The sequence below is a fragment of the Schistocerca nitens genome, chromosome 3, assembly GCF_023898315.1.
Source record: "Schistocerca nitens isolate TAMUIC-IGC-003100 chromosome 3, iqSchNite1.1, whole genome shotgun sequence".
Lineage (NCBI taxonomy): Eukaryota > Metazoa > Arthropoda > Insecta > Orthoptera > Acrididae > Schistocerca > Schistocerca nitens.
In genome coordinates, this window is record NC_064616.1 from 247,209,435 (window position 1) to 247,222,395 (window position 12,961).

Below are 12,961 nucleotides of genomic sequence, written 5' to 3' on the forward strand. Positions count from 1 at the left end.
AAGTGAAATGGAAACTCAAGAAAAGGCAGTTGATCCTCTTCACAAATGAAACCATACCTCCACATATATACTCTGCAAACCACAATGAAGTACATGATAGAGGGTATGTCCCATTTTATTAATTATTAGGGTTTCGTACCGTTCCATTCACATACGGAGTGTGGGAAGGATGATTGTTTGAATGCTTTTGTGTGTACCATAATTATTCTAATCTTGTCCTCATGATCCCTATGTGATACGTAGGGGCTTGTAGTATATTCCTAGAGTCACCATTTAAAGCCTTGTCTTGAAACTTTGTTAGTTGACTTTCTTGGGATAGTTTACATATATCTGCAAGAATCTGCCAGTTCAGTTTCTTCAGCATCTCTATGACACTCTCCCACAAGTCAAACAAACCTGTGACCATTCATGCTACCCTTCTTAGTATATGTTCAATATCCTCTGTTAGTCCTATCTGGTATGAGTCCCACACTTCTGAGCAATACTCTAAAATGGTTCACATGAATGATTTGAAACAAATCTCCTTTCTAAACTAATTGCAGTTCCCCAGTATTCTACCAATAAACTGAAGTCTACCAACTGCTTTACCCCTGACTGAGTCATTCCAAAAGTGACCCACTGATATTATAGTAGTACAATACAGTTTTTTCATTTTGTGAAGTGCACAATTTTACACTTCCGAAGATTTAAGGCAGTTTGCCAGTCTATGCACCACTTTGAAATCTTATCAAGATCTTGCTGAATATTTATGCAGCTTCTTTCAGACAGTACTTCAATATAGATAATTGCATCAACTGCAGAAGTCTGAGGTTACTATCAATATCATCTGCAAGGTCATCAACATGCAATACGTACAGCAACAGGTCCAAAACACTTCCCTGGAGCACACCTGAAGTTACCTCTACATCTGACAATGACTCTCCATCCAGGATAACAAGCTGTGTCCTCCCTGCCAAAAAGTTCTCAGTCCAGTCACAAATTTCAATTCATACCCCATATGATTGTACTTTTGACAGTAAGCATAGGTGGGTACTGAGTCAAATGCTTTTTAGAAATCAAGAAATACTGCTTTCAGTATGTCATGTGAGAGAAGTGCGAGTTGGGTTTAACATGATCAATGTTTTCAGAATACATGCTGGCTGGCATGTAGGAGGTCATTCTGTTCAAGATACCTCATTATGTTTGAGTTCAAAACATGTTCCAACATTCAACAATAAATTGATGTCTAGGATATTGGATGGTAGTTTTGTGGATCACTTCTACTACCCTTCTTGTAGATGGGTGTGACCTGTGCTTTCTTCCAAGTCCTGGACATGGTTTTTTGTTCGACGGGTCTACAACAGATTATAGTTAGAAGAGAGACTAACTCAGCCACAAATTCAGTATAGAATGTGACAGGGATTCCATGGGGGCCTGTAGCTTTGTTCAGTTTTAACGATTTCAGCAGTTCCTCAACACCAGTGACACTAATACTTATTTCATTCATATTTCCAGTGGTACAAGGATTAAACCAGGGGTAATTCTCCTGTGTTTTTCTTTGTGAAGGTACATATGAAAATGGAGTAAAGCATTTCAGCTTTTGCTTCGCTACCCTCAGTTTCAATTCCTGTCTCTTTTGGAAGGGAGAGGACACTAAATTTGGTGCCACTTGCAGCCTTTACGTACTCAAGGCTATGGCTTTTTAGAGATCTTGCCAAATCATTTGGAATTGTAGGGCTGAATAATTTCATCTAAAATGGCAAGAAATCATTCTACAACGTGAAAGACACCATCAGCAGAGAGCCAATTTGGCTATCCAATACTCTGAGGTGTACAACATTCAAATGATGTCATGACCAGAAAACTCTATGAATTTTTGTAAGCTTTTGGGCTGCAGTTGGACCTAATTGGTCTTGTTAACCCTCTCCACAAACACTGCAATTTTTAAAAAGTACTCTCCAAAGACAATGGATAAATATATTGGAGTTGGCTTAGGTCTTTATGAACAGCACAAAAGCTTATTGTAAGGTAACCCTATTCTTTAATAGTCAGAATGCTGCTTTTTCATAATGATCTCTTCAGAGAGAAGTTTCTGGAAACTTAATTTCCACCAACTATGTTACTGGAGTTGATGGTTTCCACCACTCCCAGACACTGTACAATGTGATTAAGATCATGATATGATGTCGAAGTCTACTATATTTTGACTATATATGAAGTGGGTAACATTATATTTCTCTGCATCTGGAGTCAATTGATAAAATGGCACCATCCTGAAAGCTTGCTAACATTTGACATTTTGTTTGTCCATATTTATTCAGAAGCTGAGCTGTAATGTTGAACACATTTATTTGCCAATAAGCTGCTTAATGAGAACTCTATAAGGCCAATGGTTGCCTTACCTCATACCACTGTTTCTAAGAGAGACTGATAAACTTTGATTGCTTGTAACTTTAGCTGTTTTCCATCATGACTTGCATTTACTTCAGTATTTATATCTGGACAGTGTACAAATAATGTAATTCATTTTTATTCCTAGTGTTACATTTAAGAATATTACTGTTGTTTCCAAATTCTGAACAACTGTTAATGAGAAACTCCGTATGCACCAAGTATATCTTCTAAGCTGTGTTAGTTTGCATTGGTGCCTAAATGGTTGTCTTCAGGAGGCAAAAAAGCATTTCATTGGATGACCAGTTTTGACAGAGCTTTGCTGTTATCATTGGATCTTATTCTGTAATTTACGACATGTTGTCTATCAGTGTTGCAGGTTGCTTCACATTGCTTATACAGTTCCCACTACCATGAAGATCGGTATACATCGGCATGTCAAATGTAGAATTATTATGTATAAACAATATAATTATGCTTTTGTTTGTACATAATACTTTCACATTTGGCATGCTGATATGTATTGACCTACGTGGCAGTGGGAAGTGTATATACAATGTGAAGCAACTTACGACACTGTTGGACAACATGTTGTTAAAAAAAATTTAAAGCATAACTTCCAATAGTGACAGCTTAGTTCTGCTGAAACCAGTTATCGAATAAAGTGCTTTTTTAGTGATCTTTGTTTGAGACATTTTCTTCAGTTATCATACATTGCAGATCACCCTCAGACTGACCACACATTGTAGATCATCTTCAGACACATATGTAACACATATGAAGAACTATAATGTGTGATTTACAGTTAAAGTTCTTATCAATATGCACAACTAGATTCACTAAACATTCCATTACAAAGTGTGTTCCATGAGGAATAGTAAATATTTTAAGAGATGGAAGGACAAACTAATGCTAATAAAACAGTCTATACAAGATGGTCCAATTTTTTATTGTTTACGGAGATACAGTTGATTACAGAGACAAATTTTTATTACACATGTTGGTACTCCAGTTGCTATGGATTTATTTACCGATTGTCATTTTTGTTTTGATGTTCAAGTTGTGCTTGCATTTACATAATTGAATTTTTGATCTGCAATGGGGACTGTGATTTGTTGGGCAGTTCTATTGTACTGTTTAAATATACCCTATGTATTTACAAACACTGAGTATACTGATATAGTATTTGTGCACAGGTTTTGTAATAGATATGCTGCTACTGCCTGTAGTGGATACAATAGGTGATATGTTAACTGCAGAGTACCAGATTAGAGAGTGTTTATTCATGTTGTCATTAAACTGTGAGAGACTTCTGCAGAGCCCAGAAGTTGTATTTCATTTAAACACACAAATAAATACTTTAAATAAAGTACAGGACATTATTCACTTGGTAGAACGTAATAGTTCAACAACTGCACACAGATTTCTACACATGTCAGCGTTCCAAATACAAGAATATGGTGGATATTATGTGTGCACAGCCTCTGTGCTTACCATTTATAGTGAATTAGACACCTTCAAGATGGATGTGAAGGTAGTCAACTGGACTTCTGTCGTTAGCTAATTGCAATTCTCCAAGTAATCCCATTAATATTGTTTACTGAGAAAGCCACGTTCATGACTGTATCAATAACACTTGTAACTCACATTGGTCACTTGATGAAAATCCACATCCTTTTATGAACACATTTTCAAGAATGCTTCTCTGTAAATGTATAGCATGGTATGATAGCCAATCAGTTGACTGGGCTCACATAACACACTGAAACTTTTGGATCAAGGCAGTCAGGTAGATGCAGTATTTCTTGATATCCAAAAAGCATTTGACTCACTATCACACCTACACTTATTGTCAAAAGTACAATTAATTGGATGTCAAGTGAAATTTGTGACTGAATTGAGGACTTTTTGGCAGGAGGACACAGCATGTTATCTTGGATGAAGAGTTGTCGTTAGATATAGAAGTAACTTTGAGTGTGCTGCAGGGAAGTGTGCTGGGACTGTTGCTGTTTATGTCGTATATTAATGACTTTGTGGACAATATCGATACTAACCTCAGATGTATAAATGTGCACTTCACAAAACAAAAAGCATAGTATGTTATGATTATAATATCGATGAGTCACTGTTGGAATCAGCCAACTCATACAAATACCTGGGTATCGCACTTTGTACAGATATAAATTGGAATGATCACACAGGCTCGGTCATGGGTAAAACAGGTAGTAGACTGGTTTATTTGTAGAATACTTGGCAGCTGGTGACACTTGAGCACACACTGTCTGGAGGCAGTGTTCCTGCATCTGACATTATCTAGTCAAGCTGACTTATAAGGGATAATAACATTTTTGTTTATTTGTTATATTTAGAGGTGGAAAGTGTCATTGTTGTTTGATAACATGATCAAGAATCAAAGAAAAGTCACATCTGTTAAATACATACAAGTCTGCATTTCGAACAATTTGAAGTAGAATAACCATATAAAACAAGCTGAAAAGAAATCAGGTGCCAAGTTGGAAATATTTCTGATCAGTTTACAAGTCTTATGAGATATGATCACTACAGGAAGTGGATAACAAAGAAAAAGAGAGTGGCATGTTATGCAACAAGTTAATTTAGTAAGTGCAAGAGCATCACAAAGACATCCATGAGATTACTTTGGAATACACTACAAAAGACACATTGCACATTACGGAAATTTCAAGAGTGTATATTTCAAGAGAAGAGTTGAGTAACACACTGCTCCCTCCCGTATATCTCTTGCAAAATCACCATGACAATAAAATCACATAAATTTGTGTCCATATGGAGGCTTCACATGCACTATTCATGAATGAAACAGGACAGATAGTAGCTATAGATGTTACTCCATCTTGACAAACAAGAATCAAGAACTTGATGCAATGTGTCTTTTCACTAAGTAATGTACTATGGCAACACTGTGGGCAGTTCATTCAGCACACAAGAACAATATAAAGAGTTTGAACAGTTAACCTGATGTTTGGGATGATGTGTGAAATAATGGCATCATCCACTGCACTGTAGTTTACAACTGTGTGTCACACAAAGTGCTTCTACGGAAGGGACAACTGAGCAGTCTTGACTGGCAAACAGATAACTCTTATACAGTCACCCAGTCAAAGATACAGCAAAGGTTTCTCCTCCTAGCACCTACTTATATGAAACAATTTAAAACTGTGAGTACCAACAACAAACAGCAATGTACTTATGTTGTCAGAACCAAAGCAAAAACATCATTAGGCTTTGTTCTTAGTGTGTGTCAACAACTTTTGTAGAACAGAGGACATTACTACGCATTTTCCATTCACTTGAAGTTTCCTTTGCTTTCATGATATCAAAAAGGAAACAAAAGTGAATTAAAACATCAAAAATTTCCAGTTTGCATAATTTATTACCCAGAAATTGCTGCAGACTGAATTATGTATCAAACAAAATCAAATATTAATAAAGAGGAGGAGTAGGTTCAATCAGGTGATACCATTTCTGGCTTTGATCTGAAGCATAATGATGTAGCATGTGATGTCATACATATGCAAACAGAGATAGAACCCAACATTGACAATAACTATTTATTTGTTACATTATTATTTGGAATGTACATTGTGGTAACAAACTAATCTGTAGTGTAGCTTAAGGTCTAGGTTTGGCTGGAAGGTTAGTCTGGTTGCAAGCAAAACCCTATGAATGTTAATACAAAATCTTAATTTGTAGTGACACCAACCAATGTGATATGAGAATAATTATAATTCTTGTTATGGTGCATATTTTACACATACTGGACTTCCATGAGTGGTTTTGTGTCCACTGTTTTGATGATGCCATGCATCAAAACAGATGGGTTGTATCGGCAGGTTTCCAAACGAAAATATATCTAATACCAAATTAGTTGCTGCATGCTCAATTCTGAAATAATGCCCCCTATACAGAATGAGAGTATATACAGAATGAGAGTAACAACGAACTTACAATGTTCTCTAACCTACGAAACTGAACTTGCATTTGGAAGGAGAGGGAGTCAACAATCCATCAGGCAGTTATTACTTACATTTTCTCATAAATTTATTTCAGGTGAATGCCAGTGTGGCTTCTTTTTAAGAGTACATATACAATTTCCTGTCCACCCTTCCCTAATTGAGCTGATGCTCTATCAATTGAGATGTTAAACCTTCTGCCTTCCACCTGCTGCCTTCCACGAGCAGCTTCATCACTTTCACTTTAAAATTGCTGACAAATACATCTCCATTGACAATATTGAGCTGCCACATGTTCACCTAATTCAGTGGCTGAATATGATTTCTGCGTATGTTGCTGAAAGTGCAGAATAATTCAAGGCCATTCCAATTACTATGTGAACTGTAGCTCTGAATAATACCAAACAAGAATATTTCTAACTATAGGTGATAAGGTGTCCAGTGGAAAAGCTGTAATAGAAAATGTACAAGTTAGAAAGCTGTGTCAAAAGAACAGATGCATTTCTGGCTTACTTGAAACTTCTATAGCAAATGTTGTGTACCAAGTCATATTTAAACAATGTTACGTGCTGTAGAGATAGTCATTAACTGGACTACAACGTCACTGGCTGGAGTGTTTTAACATAATAAAAACAATAAATCATTCACAATCAAGCCTCTCTGGTACAACGGTGATCAGGGAATGTCGTATTTTCTGCAGTGATCAGAATGGTTCAAATGGTTCTGAGCACTATGGGACTTAACATCTGTGGTCATCAGTCCCCTAGAACTTAGAACTACTTAAACCTAACTAACCTAAGGACATCACACACATCCCTGCCCGATGCAGGATTCGAACCTGCGACCGTAGCAGTCGCGCGGTGCAGTGATCAGAGAGATTTACTATACACAGCATTTACAGAGCTGTAAATTTCAAATATGGAAGAAGGCAAATATTATATTTACCATCTGCGTAAAAACTGTTTCACTGTTGAAGCACAAGTATAAGGTAAAACTGCAAATAGGTTTACGTTACATATACCTCCTGCTACATGCTAATTATAGCTCATAACACCTATGTTGTTTGGATTAACTGAAGCTACTTTGGAGAATGGTTGTTGGGAATTATTATTTATTATAGAATTCTGTAAAAGATAGGAAGAAATGTGTATTTGAGAGAGTTATTGCTCCCTTGTCTAACATTACTAAACAAGTATTGCTGTATAGATCTGAATGGAGATTTTGTGGTTTGCTATTTGTGCTTCTTATCATTCGATACAAAGGGTCAGGATTTAACTTTGTTCATGTGCAGGTACACTATTTTCAACTTAGGGCTGACTTTTGTCTTGAAAATGGAATTTTAGGGAAGTAATTGTAATCAACATATTGCAGTGTTGTGCATTAACAGTAAATTCATCACACTGCAAAACAACTAGATCAACTGAGCCTACCAGTACCAAATGTCAGCTTCATCCTGTAATGTACCAATGATGTGGGGTTGCGACGAAATACGTGTGCAAACAGAACACTGGCAATGTTTCTTCAGAGTCTCCATTTGTTTCTGAAATGTACGAGGGAGTGCTGAAAAGTAATGCCTCCAAATTTTTTATGTGGAAGCTCTTAAGGCTTTTAAAATAAAACAAGGGTTATTAGCACTGTATATCTTTATTCTCCATGTCTACATATCTGCAGCCCTCTGCCACCTGAGGATAAATTGTAGTGTGTAACATGGTGGTGTGTAACTTAACTACATCAGTCTTTGAGGAACAGTGTGGTGTAATTGAGTTTTTTTGTCCGCACATGGGCCACGCTCTCTTTCAGCAAGACAGTGCCACACCATACACAAGTTCTGTGACATCTGCAACAGTCTGACATCTTGGGTTCACTATCATCAGTCATCCTCCATATAGTGCCAAACTGGCCAATCCAATTTTCATCTGTTTCCAAAACTTTAGGAACAACTTCAAGAACTGCACTTCGTGATGAAGCGGTGCAAGCTGATGTGAGGTTGTGGCTCCATAAACAAAGTTAATCATTCTACATTGACGGTATCAACAAACTGGTTTCTCATTGGGATAAATGTGTTCGTTGCCAGGGTAACTATGTTGACAAATAAATATGTAGACATGAAAAAGAAAGATGTAGAATGTTAACAATGTTTGTTGTATTTAGAAACTTTAGTGAGTTTTCACACATAAAATTCGGAGGCATGACTTTTCTGTGTGCCCTAAACGTAATAGTGACATATTGATCTGTAGCATACCTCACGGTGTAGGTTAGGTTGAAACTGTGAGTTTCGTAGTGTGTTGACGAAACGGTACCCAACGCTTCCATTAAACGCAATATTGTAAGCAAACACACTTCTAAACAGTCCAACTTAAATTATGCAAGAGTTACGACAGATCACGAAAACATACTTGTGTCGTTGTCATTTTTAAAGAACGTTACGAATGTCTGTTTTAATGCATTTTATCTCGTATCTTTTATTGTTTGAATGCCAAACAGTACCTTTGGTAGCTAACCGTAATAACAAAACCTATGATGTGCACAACATTCAAAATCGCATGTAAAATAAGATTGACTTGATTAAAGACAAATGCATAGCTTCGCTTCGAGACCTACAATGCAAACGAATGACACAAGTCGACCTACTCACCACTCTAAAATGTGCTTTTTGCTGCAGTAGGGCGTTTTAACTTAACTATAAAACCAAAAGATAAGCTGTCACAACGCTACAACGTCTCTCTATAACCTTAAAGGACACAATTACAAACAAAAGCACGGGCAAGAATTGATATTCTGCGCTCTACTGGCGCAAATTAATCAAAAACTTCCTCATTAAATAATTTACGAAGAAAGCGTTAAATGACTTAGTACTGAACATCAGATAACATTGATACAATCCATTGCTGTACCCCATCCCCTAGTCACCGGGAAAAAAAATTCACAGAACATTCTCATCTTAAACATAATTGCAAATGCTTTTTCTGCTCTGCAAGTTGGAGTTAGAATTTATAAATTTGTTTTCCATTCCGTAAAACTAGCATTGGAATGCACTTTCCCCAACGCAAAATTGCATTCCTTATTCTAGATGGCTGTGGTTGTTCAGGTTGGTAGTCATGGGCAAGAAATCGCGAACTGTTACAAGAAAAGTGAAATATTTAGGTGCGTCCACATGATGCATTTTTTTCTGTTCAATCTTGCGCATGAGCTGATATTCCCTAACCAACAGCGCAACTACTCTTGCGCATTTGTGCTGTGCTGTTCAGCAGCCGACAGGTACATAGGGCCCATGTGAGTTTCATTGTGTACTTCGTTCAGCTCGCTCTGTAAGACGATTTCGTAGTAATGTCTTTTGACTGCAAAGTATGTACGATGAAATTTATAAATGATAACAGTAAAGTCATAAGGAATGTAGCCTCCAAGTATTATTTAAATAAAAATTTGCGATGTGATGCCATGAACGTCAAGTATTACATAAACAGTCTTCTACCATACTGTAAGGAATAAAATACCATGTCTCGAAGCAGAAAAATAGAAGAGGAAGTCCATTTATTCAAGAAAAGTACAAGGTGTACAATTTGGCTTCCGCCGTTTGCCGATAGGTGGCGACAACGGTAAGCAGCGGTCGAAAGAAACAAATCGCAGACGTCAGGCAGTTAGCTTGGACCTTGGTCAACATAACCTCATTCAACATTTCGCGGAAAGACCACAAAGATAAGATAAGAGAGATTAGGGCTCGTACAGAGGCATATAGGCAGTCATTTTTCCCTCGTTCTGTTTGGGAGTGGAACAGGGAGAGAAGATGCTAGTTGTGGTACAGCATACCCTCCCCCACGCACCGTATGGTGGATTGCGGAGTATGTATGTAGATTGTGGCGCATGTTGGAACAAATGATGCCTGTTGTCTGGGCTCTGTGGTCATTCTTGGGTCATTCCAGCGACTGCAGAAAAGGTTGAGAAGACCAGCCTTGGTGTGGATTTTCAATGAAGCTCACAATTTGCAACATTGCCCTCAGAACTGATCGTGACCCATTGGTTCTGAGTCTAGTGGAAGGTCTGAACCAGAGACTTCGAAGGTTCTGTGACAAGCTAGGCTGCGACTTCCTGGGTTTGCGCCATAGGATTGAGAACTGTAGGCACCCCCTAAATAGGTCAGGTGTGCACTACACATCAGAGGCTGCTGCTCAGGTAGCTGACTGTGTGTGGGGTGCACACAAGGGTTTTTTAGATTAGGCGACACTCCATCCAGTCCAGATAACGATAGGTGTAGGAAACCCAGAAGTATCTGAGTAAGATCGAAAGAAATGCCTCCCACAGGTGGGAGAATTAAAATCCTAATACTGCCAAAACATTCGTAACAAAGTGCCAGAGTTTGAAGCGCTCATGAAAAGCAACGAAACTCACAAAATAAAAAAGTAATAGAAGTGAGATTTTTGGGGAAAATTGAAGTGTATATCGAAAGGATAGGCAAATGGGAAATGGAAGTGGTGTATTTGTCACAGTAGACATTGAAGCTGCATGTGAGATTTTTTGGGCAAGACTCAGTATGGGGGGTGGGCATAAAATGACAAATGGATCCTTCTATCGTCCACCAGGCTCAGCTAATGATGTAACCGAGAACTTTAGACATAACCTCAGTTCAAATGTACATAAGTTCCCCAGTCATAATGTAATCATCGGTGGAGACTTTAATCATCCAACAATTAATAGGGAAAAGTACAGTTTTGTTAATGGTGGGCATGTTGAAATAACCTGTGGAAATTAAGTAAATGCCTTCTCTGAAAACTAACTATAACAGATAGTCAGGAAGCCCACTTATGATGGAAATATATTGGATCTAACAGCAATAAATAGACCTGACCTCTTTGAGGATGTTTACATCGAAACTGGTATCAGTGGCCATAATGCAGGTGTGGCAACAATGATTAACAAAGGACAACAAAAACAAGCAGAAAGCTATAAACATGCAGTAAAGTAGATACAAAATCAGTAGTGTCATACCTCAATGAGGAGCTTGATACTTTCAGCACGGGTCAGGAGCATGCAGACGAACTCTGGCTCAAGCGTAAAAGAATAGTTGACCATACACTGGATAGATATGTGCCCAGTAAAACAGTGCATAACGGCAGGGAACGTCCATAGTATGCAATCACTATAAAGCAATTTCTAAAGAAACAGAGATTACTGCATAATAGGTGTAAAACAAAGTGTAAGGCTATAGACAGAGAGATGCTAATGAAACACGTTTGTCTGTCAAGAGAGCAATGTGCGATGCATTCAGTGATTGCTATAGCAGAATATTGTCAAGTGATTTTTCACAGAATCCAAAGAAATTATGGTTGTATGTAAAGGCTGTTGGTGGCACTAAAGTTAATGTCCACTCCCCAGCAAAAGAGACAGGAACTGAAATTGAGGGTAGCAAAGAAAAAGCTGAAATGCTTAACTCCGTTTTCAAATTTTCCTTTACAAAGGAAAACATAAGAGAATTGCCCCAGTTTTATCCTCGTACCACTGGGAAGACGAATGAAATAAGTATTAGTGTCAGTGGTGTTGAAAAACTGCTGAAAGCATGAAAATTGAACAAAACTCCAGGCTCCAATGAAATCTCTGTCACATTCTATACTGAATTTGTGGCTGAGTTAGCCCCTCTTCTAACTATAATTTGTCATAGATCCCTTGAACAAAAAACTGTGCCCAGTGTTGGAAAAAGGCACAGGTCACACCCGTCTACAAGAAGGATAGTAGAAGTGATCCAAAATTTAACATCCAATATCCTTGACATCGATTTGTTGTAGAATCTTAGAACATATTCTCAGCTCAAAGCTAAAGAGGTATCCTGAACAGAATGACCTCCTCAAAGCCAACCAGCATGGATTTCAGAAACATAGATCACGTGAAACCCAACTCGCACTTTTCTCATATGACATACTGAAAGCTCTGGATCAAGGCAACCAGGTAAATGCAGTGTCTCTTGATTTCCGAAAAGCATTTGACTCAGTACCACACTGACGCTTATTTTCAAAAGTACGATCATATGGGGTATCGAGTGAAATTTGTGACTACAATGAGGACTTTTTGGTAGGGATGACACAGCATGTTATCTGGGATGGAGAGTTATCATCAAATGTAGAAGTAACTTCGGGTGTGCCTCAGGGAAGTGTTTTGGGGCCCTTGTTGTTTCTATTATATATTAATGGCCTTGCAGACAATATTAATAGTAAAATCAGGCTCTTCATACAGTTATCTGTAATGAAGTACTATCCATGAGAAGCTGCATAAACATTCAGCTAGATCTCGATAATATTTCAACATTGTGCAGAGACTGGCAAATTGCTCTAGATGTTCACAAATGTAAAACTGTGCAATTCACAAAACTAAAAAACATACTATCCTATGACTATAATATCAATGAGTCACTGTTGCAATCGGCCAACCCATACAAATATCTGTGTGTATCGCTTTCTAGGGATGTGAAATGGAATGATCACAATGATTCAGTCATGGGTAAGGCAGTCGGTAGATTTTGGATTATTGGTAGAATACTGGGGAAGTGCAATCAGTCTACAAAAGAGGTTGTTTACAAATCACTCGTGTGACCAGTTCTAGAATATTGCTCA

The 12,961-nt window shown here is 37.8% G+C and overlaps 1 protein-coding gene across 7 annotated transcripts in view; it reads right to left on the reverse strand.

The window, feature by feature from the left end:
* The window catches only part of LOC126248205 (peroxisome biogenesis factor 10-like), a 120,370-nt gene extending 111,110 nt beyond the window's left edge, over positions 1–9,260 (reverse strand). For 2 of the 7 annotated variants that reach the window (XM_049949011.1, XM_049949018.1), the window contains exon 1: positions 8,998–9,260. Coding sequence is in view for 1 of the 7 variants with exons in the window: in XM_049949013.1 (XP_049804970.1) it covers positions 8,759–8,773 (15 nt within the window). In the remaining 6 variants the exon portion in view is untranslated. The other 5 variants (XM_049949015.1, XM_049949017.1, XM_049949013.1 and 2 more) reach the window with 5 other exon arrangements.
* Between the last annotated feature and the right edge of the window lie 3,701 nt (positions 9,261–12,961).